This window comes from Rhamphochromis sp. 'chilingali' (assembly GCF_963969265.1).
Source record: "Rhamphochromis sp. 'chilingali' genome assembly, chromosome: 5".
NCBI lineage: Eukaryota > Metazoa > Chordata > Actinopteri > Cichliformes > Cichlidae > Rhamphochromis > Rhamphochromis sp. 'chilingali'.
This window is the reverse complement of record NC_137932.1, coordinates 11162010-11180578: the sequence shown is the minus strand read 5'-3', so window position 1 is coordinate 11180578 and position 18569 is coordinate 11162010. Positions and strand designations below refer to the sequence as shown.

At 42.7% G+C, this 18569-nt stretch overlaps 2 protein-coding genes across 3 annotated transcripts in view; one reads left to right on the top strand and one right to left on the bottom strand.

Moving 5' to 3' along the window:
• The window catches only part of slc22a16 (solute carrier family 22 member 16), a 69863-nt gene extending 57680 nt beyond the window's left edge, over positions 1–12183 (bottom strand). For both annotated transcript variants that reach the window (XR_013971601.1, XM_080882085.1), the window contains exons 1-2: positions 12116–12183; positions 11811–11864 (exon numbers count right to left, since the gene is read on the bottom strand). Coding sequence is in view for 1 of the 2 variants with exons in the window: in XM_080882085.1 (XP_080738211.1) it covers positions 11811–11864; positions 12116–12142 (81 nt within the window). In the remaining variant the exon portion in view is untranslated. The remainder of the gene's footprint in view (positions 1–11810; positions 11865–12115) is intronic.
• mettl24 (methyltransferase like 24) overlaps positions 1–18569 on the top strand; it is a 52291-nt gene that overhangs the window by 31748 nt on the left and 1974 nt on the right. Inside the window, exon 4 of the mRNA XM_080882089.1 lies at positions 13734–13959. Within this exon, the coding sequence (XP_080738215.1) occupies positions 13734–13959 (226 nt within the window). The remainder of the gene's footprint in view (positions 1–13733; positions 13960–18569) is intronic.

The window sequence follows — 18569 nt, the reverse complement described above, 5'->3', positions numbered from 1 at the left end:
GCTGGCTGATGAGTTCACGCTCGTCCATAAAACCAGTGTCAGTAGGTATGACCGGCGCGATGCCCCAGTGAAGGCTAGCGAGGTGCCAGTTGCACAGCACCCAAAGAGTGAGGTACTTGTGTTTCGTCCCAAGGCAGACCGAAAGTGTTTTTTTTGTTTTAAGTCTGGCCACCTGATCGCAGATTGTGAAGCTTACAGACGGAAACAATCAGTCTCGTCTTCACGTAAACCAAAAGGGGTTGGGCTGATTAAAACCATGCCTCCTGTCAGTAGGCCCCCTTCCCCTGAGACCCCGGATGAGTGTTTTAAGCCTTTCATTTTTAAGGGGATAGTTTCGCTTTCTGGTAAGACCGAGGATAAGCGTGAAGTGACCATTCTGCGTGATACTGGTGGCTCACAGTCCCTCATACTAGCTAGTGTGCTTGAATTTAATGAGAAGTCTGACTGTGACTCTAGCATCATTGTAAGAGGTGTTGGGATGAGTTTTGTGCCTGCTCCCCTCCATCGTATCTGGGTACAGAGTGAGCTGGTGAGTGGTTTCTTCTCAGTGGGTGTGCGGCCTTCTCTCCCGATTAATGGGGTGGATTTTATAATGGGAAATGATATCGCGGGTGGGAAAGTTTACCCTACCCCTGAGGTGACCAACAATCCTGTTATAGAGCCTGTGTTAGATGCCCTCAGCCTGCAGCACCCGGATGTGTTCCCGGTTCTGACTCGTTCACGTGCCCAGCAACAAGGTGGGGGGGTTGATTTGTCAGATTCAGTGATCGGCTCTATTCTAGAGAAGGATGTGATGCCCTGCACCGATGAGGGAGATAATGGAGCCTTAGAGTTAGCTCACAGTGTGGTTGAGCCAGCTCCTGTGTCTGGAGCTCCTTTTCTGCTCACCCGGGAAGCACTTGTGAAGGCTCAGAAAGAAGACCCTTCATTAGTTCAGTGTTTTACCGCAGCAGCTCAGGATAAGGGAGGTGAGGGGAGCAAGAGGCAGACATTTTTCGTTTGGGAAGGTTTATTGATGCGCAAGTGGACCCCAAGGCCTGGAGAAGACTGGAGCGTAGTGCGGCAGTTGGTGGTTCCGACCAGTCTGCGGTGGCATGTGCTGAAGTTAGCACATGATCACGCATGGTCAGGTCATTTGGGTGTCACTAAAACATATGACCGTATACTGCAGCATTTCTTTTGGCCGGCAATGAAAGCAGATGTAGTGCAGTTTTGTAACACCTGTCACACTTGCCAGCTTGTGGGTAAACCGAACCAGGCGGTGCCCCCCGCCCCCCTACGTCCTATCCCTGCTGTCGGTGAACCTTTTGAGCATATCCTGGTAGACTGTGTTGGCCCCTTACCAAAGACGCGGGCAGGGAATCAGTTCTTGTTAACCATAATGTGTGTGTCCACTCGATACCCAGAGGCGATTCCTCTGCGGAAAATCACGACAGCAAGCATTACCAAAGCACTAGTCAAATTCTTTATCACCTTTGGCCTCCCGAAAACCGTGCAGACAGATCAGGGTACCAATTTCATGTCCAGGGATTTTAATTGGACTCTACGGTCCCTTGGAGTTTCTCATTCTGTGTCTAGTGCTTACCACCCAGAGTCACAAGGTGCACTGGAGCGGTGGCATCAAACTCTCAAGGCGATGTTGAGTAAGTATTGCCACGACACCGGAAAAAGCTGGGATGACGGGGTTCCGTTTGTATTGTTCGCTATACGTGATGTGAAGCAGGAGTCTTTGGGGTTCAGCCCAGCTACCCTGGTGTTTGGACACGACGTGCGGGGTCCGCTAAAGGTGTTGAAGGAGAGTTTTCTCAGTGGTTGTGTGCCTAAAACTACTGTGATGGAGTTTGTAAAAACATGCAAGGACAGGTGGCAACGGGCTACTTTGTTAGCAAAAGAGGCTCTCTGTGTATCCCAGGCAAACATGAAAAAACGATGTGATCAAAAAGCAGTGGAAAGACAGTTCCAGCCTGGGGACAAAGTTCTCGTGTTGTTGCCCGTGCCCAGTTCTGCCCTCATGGCTCGTTTCTCAGGCCCCTATGTGATAGTGAAAAAAGTGTCTGACACCAACTATATTCTCAACACCCCAGAACGCAGAAGGAAGACTCGCCTATGCCATGTCAACATGTTGAAACCATACCATACCAGAGACACCAGCATGACAGAATCATCAGACACTGCTGGGACGGCTGTCCCCGGTTCAGTCCCTGTTGCCCTGCTAAGTGTTGAAGTTGAGGGTGATGATGATCTGGGTACCCTTTCTGAGGGACAGCAATGTGGGCGGTTGTCAAATTCTGTTTTTTTAGCTAAGGCCGAGGCCAACCTATCTCACCTTCCTCCGTCCCAGTGTAAAGAGATACTTGACTTGCTGCACTCCTATCTGTCTCTTTTTAGTGACGTACCCTCGCGTACCCACGTTTGTGAGCATGACATTGACGTTGGAGACGCAGTCCCAATCAAGCAGCATGCATATCGTTGCCCCTTCGCCAAACGTGAGGTCATGAAAGAAGAAGTTGAGTACTTAGTAGAAAACAGCTTGGCACAACCTAGTTGTAGCCCCTGGAGCTCCCCATGTCTACTAACACCTAAGTCTGATGGCACACCCCGTTTCTGCACAGATTATCGGAAGGTAAACGCTGTAACGGTCTCTGACTCTTTTCCGCTTCCTCGTATGGAAGACTGCATTGACAGCATCGGCCCTGCCAAATTCATCACCAAACTCGATCTCCTTAAAGGCTACTGGCAGGTGCCTCTCACTCCCAGAGCTTCAGAGATTTCTGCATTTGTCACCCCTGACCACTTCATGCAATACACAGTAATGGCCTTTGGCATGAAAAATGCCCCAGCTACTTTTCAACGACTGATGCAGTTGGTGTTGGGAGATGTGCCCCAGTGCAATGTGTATCTAGATGACGTGGTGCTATACACAGACACATGGGCAGATCATATGTCCCTTCTGAGGACAGTGTTTCAGCGGCTAGCCGAGGCCTCGTTGACCCTCAATCTCGCTAAGTGTGAGTTTGGTAAGGCAACCGTCACTTACCTAGGTAAGCAGGTGGGGTTTGGGCAGGTCCGCCCAGTGGAGGCGAAGGTTGCTGCAATCCTGGACTACCCGAGTCCAGCCACCAGACGGGAACTAAGGCGGTTCCTAGGGATGACCGGATATTACCGGTGTTTCTGTAAGAACTTTTCTGTGGTCGTGACCCCGCTAACCAAACTGTGTAGCCCAAAGGTGCCTTTTGAATGGTCAGTTGAATGCCAGCATGCCTTTGAGTCGGCAAAATCTCTTCTGTGCAGCACCCCTGTATTGGCAGCTCCAAACTTCTCTCGCCCCTTTAAGCTAGAGGTCGATGCCAGTGCCACCGGAGCCGGGGCAGTCCTGCTGCAGGATGATGAGGAAGGTGTGTGCCATCCGGTCTGTTATTTCTCTGCAAAGTTCAAACCCCATCAACTGAACTACTCTACCATAGAGAAGGAAGCCTTAGCTCTGCTTCTAGCTCTGCAGCACGTTGAAGTGTATGTGGGCTCCAGCGCTTCCCCGGTGACCGTGTTCACAGACCACAACCCCCTTGTTTTTCTGAACCGGATGTACAATCACAACCAGCGACTGATGCGCTGGGCACTCCTGGCCCAGGATTACAATCTGATGATCATACACAAGAAAGGTACTGACAATATAGTGGCTGATGCACTCTCACGCAGCTCGCAATAGGTTGTTGTTGTTGTTGTTGTTGTTGTTGTTGTTGTAGTAGGGCTTCAATGTAAGGGGGGGGGAATGTTACGTTCTGTGAGGCTGTGGGAGTGTGTGGGTGGGGTGTTTGCCCACTCTCCCCGCCTCCACCCCTCTTGCCACTCCTACCCCTCTCTGTCTCTCTCACTCTCCTCTCTCCCCAGGACACAGCTGCTGCTGATTAGCCTCGTTTGCCACCTGACTCCAGTCAGCAATCATCCTCTGAGGCTATTTAAACTGGGGATGAGCTGTGAGCAGGGTGGCTTTTTCCTCGGTGGCTCTACGCGGTTCTGTGCTAGATTTTGGACAGACAGCCTCTTTCTGACCAGTGAGCAGACGGGCTTGTGGGCCCTGAGAGTGTCTCCCCGTGGTGGGGAGTAGGGTAGGAAGTGTGGGAAGTGCCTCCTTTTTTATTGTGTTTGTTTGGTAGTCCTCCTGCCTTTCGTGGCTGCGAGCGTTTTCTTTGTTTCTTTGGCGTTATTGGTAAGACGGCGTTGCCGGCCCTTTAAGTTAATGTTAACCTGTACCATTTTGTAATAAAGTTTTATTGATGCAGAACAACTCTGTTTGTTTTCCTTTTTCATTCTGATTCCGGACTCATTTGTTACTGGTCCCCTCTCTCACATGCCTAGACCCCTTCGGGGGGAACGTAACAGTGACTCAGATCTAATTTTTCAAATCAATGAAAGCTACTTGGCGATCTCTTCCTATCTAACTGATCACTTAATACCTCTGGAATTAAATCAGTTTACACTACGTCAACTCAACTCTGTCGAATACAGTAAAAGCGAGTCCCAAAAAGACATTAAATTCTTTAAAAAAAATTAAACTTCCCGAGTAACAAAATAAATTTCCTAGAATCTCACGGAGAGAGTTAATCAAGTCAGCCTGCAAACTGCTCTCTGAAGTTCCTCCCCATGTCCCCTATCTGACCTACATTCATTACACACACGCGCGCGCGTGCATACACGTACACATGCTCTCACACACACTTCTTGGTCATACTCTTGCCTCTTTGCCAGGTATGTTGAGCATCCTACTCTCAGGAGAGTTTCTCTGACTTGCAAAGCCCTCAACTGTAGTCAACTGCAGAAGATTAAAAGGGATTTAATAGAAAAGCCAAATGCTTTTAGTACGCCTCTGTATGTGCCTTTGAACTCAGCACATTATGTAGGTACACTTTCGTGTGTTTTGCTGAACGTGTGCAGCTGATACATCTCATTTGCATGATGTGCAACGAGCCGGGGATGGCTGTGCCTGGGAAGGATGAGCAGCTGTTCACTGATTGGTCTGTCACATGTTGGTGTATAGGGGGGGACGCAGGATGTTTTTCCACATGAAAGACCAATTATCCACCTTTTCCACTGCTGTAAAAACAGCCCACATTCTGCTCAAATTAAAGCAGGCTTTGTTTAAACTTGTATCCCTTGTCTTCCGTGTATTCTTCAGTATTTGTATAATTAGTCCATCTGCCTCCGGTGGAAAGAACTTGAGATCGAATATTGAGGTCCAGCATTTTTAATACGCTACATAAATAAAGTGACTTGACTTTTAACATAAATGTGGGCATGTGAGATGCTGCTAGTGGATAACAGCATTAATACCTGCAGTATAGCTAGTAGCAACGGTGGCTCTGGCTTCTCATGCTTTGTTTCCTTTAGCTCCCCTTCTGGGCAAAATTAAGAAAATATGATAATCAGCCATCTCATCACCATTACCTATTGTTCTTCCCAGAGTAAAGGCTGTTTGGTGATTTTTAGGAAGTTAACCAAGCATTATTCTATGAGTGATGGCTTTAGTATGAACTAAATGAGTGTAACAAAACCCCCACAACCAGTTAATAACCATAGGTTTTATATAGAAGCTGGACGAAGATAGATGTGAAGCCAAGCCCTGCAACAGACTGGCAACCTGACAGGGTTCTAAGAGACAGTGCTAAGAAATTCAGTGCTAAATATATACACAACACATATACTCTTATTTCACTCATCAAAACTGTAGCACAGGCTTATTAAAAAAGGCCAATTGAGATTTCCAAATCAGTGTATTTGCAGATGTCTATTAGACATTTCTTCCTGTGTTGGCAGCAACCCATCAGTCACAATAACCTGATAATAATCTAAATTTTAAAAAAAAAACAAGCTTAACATGAACAGTGTTGCGAAAAATGGTTAAATTAGCCTGTAAGGACCTTTTTTAATGAGGCTGTCAAGATGTTTACTTCTGATTAAGAGGATTTCTGCTGTAAAGTTGGGCATTTAAACATTAGTCAAGTGACCACTGGACAAACTGTAAGTTTTGGATTTTTACTGTTTTTAATGACATCAGCGATCAGTAATCCATTAGTGTGACAGTGAGCCTGAAACCATAACCATAACCTTGAAATTGAAGCAGCAACAGCAGTGTTAATTTAATTATTTACACCTGTCATTTTCCTGCGAGATGCTGAAAAGTTTGTCGTTAAAATTTGTCGTTGACTACACCTCCACATTTTCTATTTCGCAGGTAAAACTTTGGAGGGGCAACATTCAAGTTCACAGATAATATTGAAAATGTTTGCTCAGATCATACTGTCTCGTTTTTAGTCAACATTCAAGGAGACAGAACTGTGAAGTCATGTTGGATTTGCACATGAAGGGCAGAAAAGATTTCTGCTCTATGAAACTGGTCTAAACTTGACAAGTTACCTGTAGAATGAATGACACAACTTTAGAGCATCAACACAGGCTAATGGACATGAGGGTGAAAAAAACCCCCAACAAACAAACAAAAAAACCTTTTCACATTTAAAGGACATGTTTATTCATGTCCTTTGGAGACAAATATTGTCATAAAATTGGGTTTTGTTCCTTAACTCTGAGTTTTTCTATTAGTATTTGGACTGCAATGGGTTTTATTCCTCTTATTGCTTTATTTCTAGTCCATTAGGATTCCTGTGTTTATGGTGTTTTGTAGTTTTACTATTTTCATGTCGTTATCTTCTTGATTATATTTTCAGTTTGGCCTTTAGGTTTCCTAGTAACTCTAAATTGACTGGTATAGAGCCCCTTTCTTCTCTACGTGGACCCTCAAAGAAACAATACACATCTTGTTTCTTTGCCTAAGTGAAATCAATATAACAATCAGACCCTGATGAATATGTCACAAGTAACTCGGGGTTCAGTATCTTGTCCGAAGATAGTGGAGCCAGGGGTCGAACTGCTATACCTGTGCCTGAGGCAAAGCCACGCCAGTGGTTATGGTTTTCTGCCACCAATTCCCTTGTATCTTGTCCAAGTGTGAAATTTAAAGTGAGAGACAGACAGTGACAGAGGCCAGAATGAGAAAAAACTGGCACAAACTGGGACAGTTTCTCGACCCACCAAGGGTTTGTTAATCAGCCCCAGACTTCACCACACCCAGACAGGCTGCTGACATAATGGGTCAGGTGGATTCATAGCTCTTTATTACATTTACAATCCTCTGGGAGTTTGTGACCAAGAATCTAAACAATCACAGATCTTCATATTTGGTTACATCAACAGCAGTCTCCTTACAGCCTCTATAAAGAATGTGTATGAAGTAAATTTCTTTCTAGAACACCCACATTTATGTAGCCATTCATCCATTATGTTACCCCTCCTGCTCTCATGAGAGACCTAGTAGAGACCCTCCTTTATGAACATTGTTATTCTGAAGGGCATGTGATGCACTGTGACTCCCCCCTTTTGCTCCTGCCGCCTCATGAGTCATCCCCGATCCCCGTAGTTTCGCTGCACTGATTCTCAGCCGCTCACCAAAACCTCACCAGAGAATGAAAAACTCTCAATGAAATATTTAGTGCTTTAAAAAGAGACATCTAGTTGCATCTCAATCCCTCACATATGCTCATTTCTCATCTTCCCACCAGCGTGATGCATTTGGGGACCCGGTGCCTCATCTGTAAAAGACGCGTACTGTGAAATCTACTCCCTTTGTCACGATTACAGAATACAGCCGCCGCGCAAACAAGACACAGGGGAATGCAGATGCAGAGACAGTGACAGGAAGAAAAGGAGAAAATTGTGGAATTAGAGAAGGGAGGGGTGGAATAAACAGTGAACAGCAGTGAGAGAGGCAGGGGTGTCACTAGGTTTTAAGGACAGGGGGGGCTTAGCCCCCAAGAGATGCACACGACATGAACGAACGTAGTGAATGAGCACAAAATTTCACAAACAGAAAACAAAGACTGAGAAATTGTTTTCCTACTTTTTTGGACAGATTAAACATCCTAGGCCACCAATAGATCTATTGTTTTATTTCAGTCTGCTTTATAATACAGTACAACAAAAAAACAGAGGAAATGTGTTTGCTGCATCAATAACAAGAAAAAAACTGAAAATAAAAAAGTACATTTTTCTGGCTGCAATCACCAGTTACTTGGTGGGTGGAAGCATCAAAGAATGACGTCTGTTTTTAAGAGTGGCAAATCGGTCAATCACTCTGTTGTGACTCAGATGCTGAAGCGTGTCTTTTTCAATAGACATGACTGCAAGACTGTGAAGTCTTTTCTGACCCATTGTTTGACGCAGCCAGGAGTGCAGCCGACGCAGTGCACTAAAGGACCGTTCGCACGAGCAGCTGCTGACAGGCACTGTTAGGGCAACTTGGATGGTTGCCTTCAGAGAGGGAAACATGTCTGAATCAAGGAGGTTGTACACAGACAACATATTTTTGGGTGGACATCCAGCCTCTGTTTTCCGGGTAAGAAAGTTTCTGGCCACCAGAACCTCCTCTTTTTTCAGGTCAAGTCTGTAGTGCTTTGCAAGTTCATTCAAGTGTGGTTCACTCAAGAAGTTCTCAGATTTAGGACTGCATGCCTGGACGCCTTTTAGCAGCCCTGCATCTACACTGCAAAATCTTTGATCAAGCTCGCCAACCATCCGATCCACACAAGGGAAAAGTAACTCTCTTTTCAATGTGTCTGAGTTGTTCAATTCAGTGCGTGAACCCACAGTTGCCTCCAGGACAAAATCCTCCATTTTCCTCTGTTTGTGCCTTGTCTTGGCACCTGGTTCAGGGATACTGTGGGTGTTACACAGGGCCTTGGTTTTCTCATACAGCTCTGTAGCAAATGCATCTGAGTGTTTGCCCTTAAGTGTGTCACACACAGCTTGTTTGCAGATAAAAGCTTCTGCCAGGTCTAAAGTCTCTTTCTGCAGGAATTTGTGGAGTCCTTCGGTTACAGACAGAATCGACTGAAACATCAGTAGTGCATAGACTGCTGAGAACTTGTAGAGCTTTGCTCTGAGACCAACAGCTATGGGGGATCCAATTGCAGATAGGCACTCCAAAATGGCAGGCAATGTCTCAAGAACTGCACTGATTGATCGCAACTGACATGCCCAGCGAGTGTTTGAAAGTTGCACAAGCTCAGTTTTTGTCAATCCAAGCTTTGCCTGAGTCTCCATGAACTTATGATGATTGACTAGGGAGGTGCTGAAGAAAGAATACACACACTCCAACAAGCTGAAAAGCTCCACAGCCTCTGGGACAGCCTTGCAAGTATTGCACAAAACCAGGTTGAGTTGATGAGCATAACAATGCACATAGATAGCCTCAGGATGGAGCCTTCTAAAATGTGCTTGTACACCTCCAGTGGAGCCACTCATAACGGCTGCACCATCATATGTTTGTGCTACACACTTAAGCTCTGCAAGACCATAGTTTTGGATCTGCTGCTGAATCTCATTTGCAATGGACTGGGCATCAAATGATTTTATCTCTGCAAGTGCAAGGAAACGCTCCTTCACTGCCCCCTCTGACACGTACCTGACACAAACAGCTAACTGCTCTGCCTTTTTATCCCTTGCCTCATCCACCATGATGGAATAGACTTTAGACTTTGTCATTTCAGATACAATGACACTAGTAACTTCCTGGGCACAACAGTCAATCATGTCATTCTGGGATGTTGGTGAGATATACTGTGCATTTGATGGGGGATTATGTTTTTGAAGAAAAGGATCAAACTCCTTCAAAAGCTCCATGCACGCAAGAAAATTCCCTCTGTTTGGGCTGTCTTCACCTTCATCATGACCACGAAAAGGGAGTCCCTGTCTCCCTAACATAGAGGTGACTGCAACAATTCGTCTGAGATACTCTCTTCTTTCGACTATCTCACTCACATTTGCAGTTGCTATCATCTGTGCAACGTTTCCCTGTTTGCTAGTTCCCTGGTAGCTTTTCCATGTAACAACACTGTCCTTATGTGTTTGTGCCATCTCATGCTTGCCAAAGATGACTAAAGCTTTCTTCCAGGTCTTGCAACCGTTACTGACCAAACTATCATGTTTGATGTTTTTGCCAAACACTCTACATGGGAAGCAGAAAGCTGCATTCTGGTTGACTGAATATTCTAACCAGTTGTGCTTTTCAAACCAGCTGTGGTTAAATGCTCGCTTCTGTGTACCAAAAGTATCATGTGGATAGCTCTTCAGCTTCACCTGTCTGGGCCCTGTGTCTTTGTCACCTAAATCAAACCCTGTAGTAGAATGAGTTGCTGCAGCTGCTTCATCATTTTCCCTCTCTTGGCCTGTTTGCTCTCCTCTCTCTGTAATAACTTGATCTTCCTCTGCCTCTCGATCTATTTGCTGCAGCTCCTCTGTCTCTCCTTGCTCTCTCTGACTTGAACTTGCCTGTTGACCTTTTTCTCCCTCAGCCACTCCTTCTGCCTCACCCTTCAAGATACATTAAAACATACTGAATTGTAATGTAAATTGCTAATATCATGACTTCTGCTCCCGCTCCACAGTAGGGGAGAGCGGGGTAAGTTGTCACACTCTTCACACTGACTAACTTTTACTGAGCACCATACATCACAACGTAATAAATGTTTCACCAAATGAAAGACGGAAGTCTCGGGCACATATGATGTATTGATTACATTTTCATATCTTATCTCATTACGGAGTTGTAGACTGTTGAAAGGAGAATGTGCACTTGTGACAATTTGCCCCATCGGCAGGTAAGTTGTCACACTAGATTATCTTAAAATATGAACACAAATACTTAATTATGATTATTGATTTTAATTGTTAAATTCAAACCAAAACTGGAAATTTGAACAATTATGCCAAGAGAATTTGGAAAAAAACAATTATTTCAATCCAATACACATTTTAATCAAAACATTAAGTAGAAAGAAAACTTTAGTTTGAACTTTAAACTCAAATGTTCTCTGGCTTGCACATAAATCCATCATAACTGAATGGAATGCTGCAAATAATTTGCTTTACTTAACATGTTTATACTCTGAACAAAACAGATGCCTTATTTCTGATTAATCAGACTCAACTTCATAGTCACAATTCACATGTGACGACTTGCCCCAAAGTTAATGAGACAACTTGCCCCAAACTGACATTTATGCTAATTTTGGCTAAATGTCAGGGTTAGCTCAACATAGCAAATCAGCTGAAGTATCAAAAGACACGTTAATGTCTCCTCTATTTTGTGTAAAATAATAATCTGTAACATCTATACCTAACAAAGTTGTACTGAAGAAAATTTAAAGTGATTTATTTTTCCTTTTAGGTCAAAAAAATAAAAAAGATGTGCTCACCTCAGATTAGAGCAGTCTTGACCACATGTGAACAGGAGGTTGACTATAGAAGAAGAAGTCACACAAAGTGGCTATTTCATAGAGCCTCTAGTGTTGGAGTTATGAACAGTGTGACAACTTACCCGTGTGACAACTTACCCCGCTCTCCCCTAATTTGTTGCTCCCAAATATTTTGAAGTTACAAACATTATATTTTGAGCACGCATGTGACTAAAATGGTTGCAATTTAAAGCCCTGAAAAATATTACTAAATTACTTGAATTGAAGTAATATTAAAATAGAACCCTCAAAAATATGTGAGTCAGGCTAATTTGACTTATATACATATCTCTCTCTTTGCTCTCTCCACTTTCTAACCTTGACTCTCCTAAATAAAAGCTCAAGTTAAACAGGTCTTATATGTTGTACCGTGACTGAAATGTTTCATATTTCATATCCATATTGAGTCCCATAAAATTCTAATCAGACTGTCTCCATCACAAATGACTCCATCCTTTGACTCACCTCTCCAGCAGACGTCTCTCCCCTCTGCCTCTCTGTGCTCCTCTGCCCTGACTCCTACAGGTTAATGGGGATGGAGTGATTATTATTATTTCCACTGATGATAACCATACCTGAATGAGCTCAGCTGGATTTTTCAGAGCTAAAACGAGTGACAGAAATTAACATTATGCTAACAATTTAACTTAGTGCGCTAGCCTTGTTTTTATTTACAAAATGGGGAGCACCTGGTTCATTATTTACATGGGACTCTCTGCTGTTAGCTGGAGCTAACTAATTGTTACTACCAGCCAGTGATGAAGACTTACTTTCTTGAAAAACTTGCGTATATCCATGATTTCTTGCCGTTTGCCACATGCACGCTAGTGTGTCCGCAGGTGTATACGAGCGGAGTGTAAAGTAGCAGTGAAAACGAGGACTGGATTTTCAGTCATGTGGATGTCCCCTGTGAACAACTGGAAGGGATTGGATAACGAAGCACTGACGCTACCTTAACAATGTAAAGCGAAAGGGACCAACCGAGTTATGATCATATTTGTGTGAATAGCGACAGGTTTATATTATTATTTCTTTAAACTCATATTCCTGCATCTTTATATTGAATTTGTCTGCAAGTTCTGTTAAAAAAAAAATCGAATAAGTTAAAAAAAAAAAAAAAAAACCCACCAAATTATTTAGGGGGGCTTAAGAATATTTTAGGGAGGCTTCAGCACCCCTAAAATAGGCCTAACGACGCCACTGGAGAGAGGTTAGTGAAAAAGTGCGGGGAGAAGGGAGAGAAGGCATGAAAGAGACAGAGACACGAGGGAACGTGTCTGTCTGCTTAGATTTACACATTTTAAAATAGAGAAGCAGGCCACTTGTAGGAAAAGAGATGTGGAGAGCAAAGGAGAGAAACATGAAACAAAGGAGACATAAGAGAGAAACACAAGCGTCAAGTATCTCCTGGCTAAAATCTTTATTCCCTTCATTTGAATTATTGATTCTTTTCTGGCTTGGAGGCCAAGTAAGATCACAGTGACGCCGTGGTGTTATCTTGTCTGTATCCTTTTATCAGTTTTACTCGCTCTGTTGCATTTGACACGTCTAAGGTGTTGTTTCATGTCACAAAACCGATCTTTGGGTCTTTGATCAAATGTTTTCGCTTTAGTGGCGCCTCAGAGCACATTTTTAAAGTTTTAGATCACTGGAATACAACAGAAGGGCTTCATCCTGCGTTGTTCCCCATATGGAAAAGAAATAGTAAAAACATATATGATTTACTCATGAAAGTGGCCACTTTCTCATTACTTTCATATATTTTTTTAGTAAGTATATAAAACATACAAGTTTCATTATATAATTTTTCAAGGGATCTTATATGTGTTTTCACTCCTGTATGCTTTTCATACAAGTTTCATACAAGACAGATAAAAACTTTATAAGATTTATATATATCTTTTCCATATGGGTCTCATAAGCACTTGGCCCTATCAAATGATGGAGCAACAATAAAGACGATGGTTTTATAGTAGGCGACCAATTTCTAATGAAATCCAACCCTGCATGAAATAAACACGCATTGAAGTTATACAGCTGCATTCATGCAAACATCCCTCTCTAATGATGGCTATTTTTAGAAAGTTTTTAATACCTGTGTTTTCCTACCTGACTGTCTGTACCTGTACCACACTTTGACTTCCTTAAAAATGTGCACAAGGGGTGAGATTGTATGAAATTCAATAGCTAGTTGCCATATAACTTTGTCAAAATATCATAATTTGGGCCACTCGTACCACTTAGTCTTCATGTGTCCCATGAAGAATCTCTTCATCTCGTCATTGGAACATTTCACACAAATGAAGTCAAGACGATGAAATATGCATTCCTGTAAATGGAGCTGACTCTCACATATTCGCCCTGTCTGTATTTTTGTGTGTTTTCTAGGTTAGGAGTGGATGACCGGTCCCTGGAAAGTTCTCTCGCCCAATCAGGCTGTGAAGTTCACTGTTTTGATCCCAGCCTTAAGCAGCCTCACCTGCAACAAGCTGAAATGTGGCTCCATCGTCTTTCTGTAGATTGGAGGGATCCCAGCCCGGCCGTTGTTGCCCAGCGTCAGTATGCCAGCACGAAGAAACTAGCCACCATACTTAATGACTTTGGACACAGAGAGGTAAGAGATAGAGAATAGGCCACTGAGGCTCTAGATAGGCATGTTCATGGCATGCACAGCAAGACTGGGGTCTTCCTGAGTGGAGTTTGCATGTTCTCCCAGTGTTGGCATGGGTTCTCTCCAGTTTCCTCCCAAAGGGGGCACATACAACCAGTGTAATAATCTAACACCAACAACAACAACAAAAATAACATGCTAGGCTACTCTGCTAGCCAAATTAGCCAAAGATCTAACTAAAAAAAGAACTAACATGATGATAGTGGAAGTCATTCAACTGCCTGCCCTCCACAGTTAAGGCTAGGCTAGCCGCGTTTAGTTATTTAGCATTTTATTTAATGCTCCGCTCACCTCTAACTTGCTTTTCTCCTCTTTCTTTTTTCTTTTCTTTCCTTTTTTTCTCTGTGGTTTTTCAGTTTGTTTAAACAGAATCATGCATACATAAGTGAGTGGAGTCAGGTGGAGCCCACTTAGGGAGGTCAGGTCAATCCTAGTGACATTTCATACTGCAAGCTTGTCAGCTCTCAGCGGTCCCACAGCGGTCTAGGTCCCCTAACAGTTGCCTGCCCATGACCCTGAATTTGGATAAGCAGAATAAAATGGATAAATGGTTGTAGATTCTGCCTTAAACCTGATGAAGGTGTTCCTTTATCAACGTCGGCATTATTCATGCATAGCAAGCAAGGGCAGGTTTGCTCCTGCGCGCCTCAACATAAAACAGCTCATTATGATTAATTCCTCTGTCTGTCTTAAACTCCAGGTGAATATCTTCACGTATATGTGACTTTTTTTCTTGTAAATATGACTGTGCTGGATGTATTACCTCCCCAAAACTCCTCAGGGTTTGTGTTTCACCTCATCAGATAGGGATCTGCATTCACGTTCAATCATAAACACACGCACCAAGCCCAGTCATAGCATGCATGCTAATAAACACAGTTATAGAGCCAACAAGCATGCCTGAATAGGAAGGCTAAATGGTAATTCAAGGTCAAGGAAGCCATGCTTCTCTAAAGAGGTAATTAAATCATGACTTAAAGGCATCAAGGCTCTCTTCTTGTAATATATCCACTTCACCGGGTAACTTTAATAGTTACGGTTACAGAACACTGATTAAAGACAGAGCATTCAGTTTGGTACATAAATGCCTTGATACCATTAAGGATCCAATATGTAATTTTTTGTTTGTTTGCTTGTTTTTTAAAAGCCATTATTGTCACTTCCCTCAGCCACCTTTTCTGATTATCCTCCTTTTTCCTGTTAGAGGAGTCATAGATATGAGTGATTCCACAGTATTGTGTTTCACACATTTGCCTAACATGTGCGGTATTCTCGGTTTGAGTTCAGGAAGAGGTACAAATACCTCAGAGCCAAATCTGTGGCAACTGCTCATAAGTAAGGGAGCAGCTGAAAGAAGCCTACAGGCACCTGCTAACAGTGCAAATGGCTGTGTTGTGCCACTAATTCTGCACATACACACACACACAAAACAGGAATATAACCAATTTCTACCTTGGTTCAAGGAATGTGTGTCATATCTGTAAGTCAGCATGAACTAAAAATATGAAACGGGGTTCAGCATGCAGCTTCCAGCAAAACACAGCTGAATCAGGTACTTCTCAGCTTGCGGACAACAAACTTTCAAAGGACAGGAAGGACTAAAGTGCACTCGTTAATAAAACTGCCAGTGAAGACACAGTGAAGTTGAAACATTTGTGCAGCTGAAGGCTCTTTTGCTGAAAAATGTGAAAGTTCCCAGCAGAAATTGTTCTGTACGTGTAGTGTTGCTGGAAGTATAGCTGCTCTGCAGTACTAGCTTTTACAGTACAGCGAGCTTTATGATGCTGCACAATAAGCCAAATCCTTTTCCCTGAGACTCTGTGGTCACATATGGGTTTAGTGTAAACGGTCATGTTCGCTGATGTGTCCCCCACAGGGACATAACAAGAATCAGTTCAGGGTGCGGCGACCCTGTTTCATGTTATCCCTTTCGCCTTTCACATATGGTTTGGTCCTGCTGATATTATGAGTGGATTTTATATATATATATATATATATATATATGTTGCATTTTCTGAACAAATGTGGTGTTTTACTGGCAACAGATTATGATATATTTATGAAATCTGAACAACAGCGGGCATCTGGATAGCTTGGAGACGTGACAAAAGCAGGTGTAAACGCAGATGTGTTCTAGCTGACGTAAACACCCATGATGCATTTAAATCCAACTGTTAAAGGGTGTGGGTGGCTTTTAATTATTGTGAACACAATTTGATAGTCAAGTTCCTGCTTATTTGTTTTCTTTGAATTTCACTGGTGTATGAAAAAACCAAAGAAAACCAAACTGATTCATGAAATTTGGGCTCCCACTCCACCCTCAGGATAAAGTGTGTGTTTTACACAGAGGTTATCCTTTTTTCTGTTTTTTTTTTTTTTCTTGAGGTGAGCTTTGCAGAGCATCTGTATCACCCTCCAGGGCAAAATCTTTTTTTTTTTGCATCACTACTGTTAACACTCTAAAGTTTATTCCACTAACCCTCTCTCCTATAATAAAGTGAACATTTCAGTTAATATATATTGATTGCTAGCTGGGCTTATCATTGTTTTTTTGTTTTAAACAGACTAAATTTAAATTAGACTAAAGCAGAATCCCTGGCGAAGAAACCAGGTGCTTTGCTTTAACTGATTTAAGCTGAGCGGTTCGAGTTGTTAAACCCTTTTCTGCAGGTAAAAAGCAAACACGCAAATCATAGAAGGTATTTGCAAAGATATGAAGATGTCGGTGTGTGACGAGATATGAACAAATAAGGGCTGGCGTGTTTACAGTATGTGTGGGTGGGTTTGTACACCATGCTGCGTTATAGATAACACACCTCACCTGTTTTAAATGCAGAGCCACACATGCATTCTTGTAATGAGGTTTTAATGTGAGTACACAGTGTGCAGGAGGAGCAAGCAGCAAACAGCAGGAGAACTGTTTCTTCTCCAATCCTCGGCGACAGGAAAGGCAGCAATCAAGAGACGGGAGTCGCTCTGAAAGGTCAAAATATGCATTTGTGCGGCACTTCTTATCTCCGTTAGTTAAAAAAGAAACACACACACACACACAGATGACTCATTCACACAGCTCTAGTGACCAGCTGACACAGCGCACACACTGTCACGGCGGGTGCAAATGTCAGTAGCAGGAAGTCACATCTCATTTAGCGAAAAAGAGCTGCACATTGGACAATCGATCATGACAGTAATTGCGTAACACTGCCCAGAGATGCTACCATACGGGATTTAATTAGCCTAAGCAGAAAAACTTACATCTAACAATCTTTGGACTAAGAATGTGCTTTTTGTGCCTAAACGATGCACTGAAATAATTAGAGAAAAAAATGTTACACTCACGCATTTTTGCTTGCTTTTTAAACGGTTGCAGAAATAGCCCAAAGAGAGGTTAATGCAGCTGTTGAAGTGTTTTCACCAACCTTTTAGATTCTAGTAAAATTAATATTTGGAAGTATGATCTGCTCTTTGGTGGCATAGTCACCAATAAAGGCACACATTCCTAGTAATAATGTCAGGATTTGTGTCCTGTTTGGCTGGTCAGTTGAGGTATTCTGTGTGCAATAAAAAGAAAAAATAAAGTCTGGGTAATAGCTAGGATTTATCTCAAATAAATACATTTCCATTTAATTAACAAGCCCGAATGTAAACTCCCATTTTGCTGTTCTGCTCTCAAATCAGCAAACTTGTTTGTTTACACAGACTCAGACAACTTTTTATCAAAAGCCTCTCTAAAATGAAAATGTGTTCCAATGCCTAATGCTGAGATTGCTGTACAGAAGTAATCACATACATTATGACTCACTGGAAGCAGAGGAACTCATTGCTCATTGGCTAAAACCGTTTACAGCAGTCTCACATTAATATCTCTGTTAGGGAGGGCAGGAATTTCACAGCGTGCAAAGTCATTTGACATAAAATTGTCTATGGAAGCTATCCACCGGGGCTGATCAGCTTCATTATTGCAGTCAATTTTTCTTTGTGTTTTGTGTGTGTTTCAAATCTAATCCTGAGTTCTAAATGAATTTTAATAAGACAGCCACTGAAATGCATGCTTTTTGATTTGCTGGCACAGTTTAAAATTCAAATGAAGCTTAAAAGATAAAAGTTAACATTGTTAAATATAATAAAATATAAAATACAAACAGATCGGGATTGCTCGTGGTGATATGGCCATAAGCGTACTATCGTGAGTGAATTCACAGATGTACATAATGGTTGTCTGTCACCCCCATGACCTCCTTTTTTTGAACCTGACTGCATTTCTTTGCTTAGTTTAAATGTTGTCCCTGTGCTAGTGTGGCTTTTCTCCAGATACTCTGGCTTCCTCCCACAGTCTGAAAATGTGCATGTTGGGTTAACTGGATTGACATAATGTGAGTGTGAATGTTTATCTGCCTCTCTGTGTTGGACCTGTGCTAGACTGTTGACCAGTTCAGTGAGTACACTCCATTTAGAAGACATGAAAATAAAAATGCTCGCTTGTCTGCAGTTAAACATGAAGCCAAAGGAAATCAGAATATTTGAACAGAAATAACCCCCATGCTCCACCCATA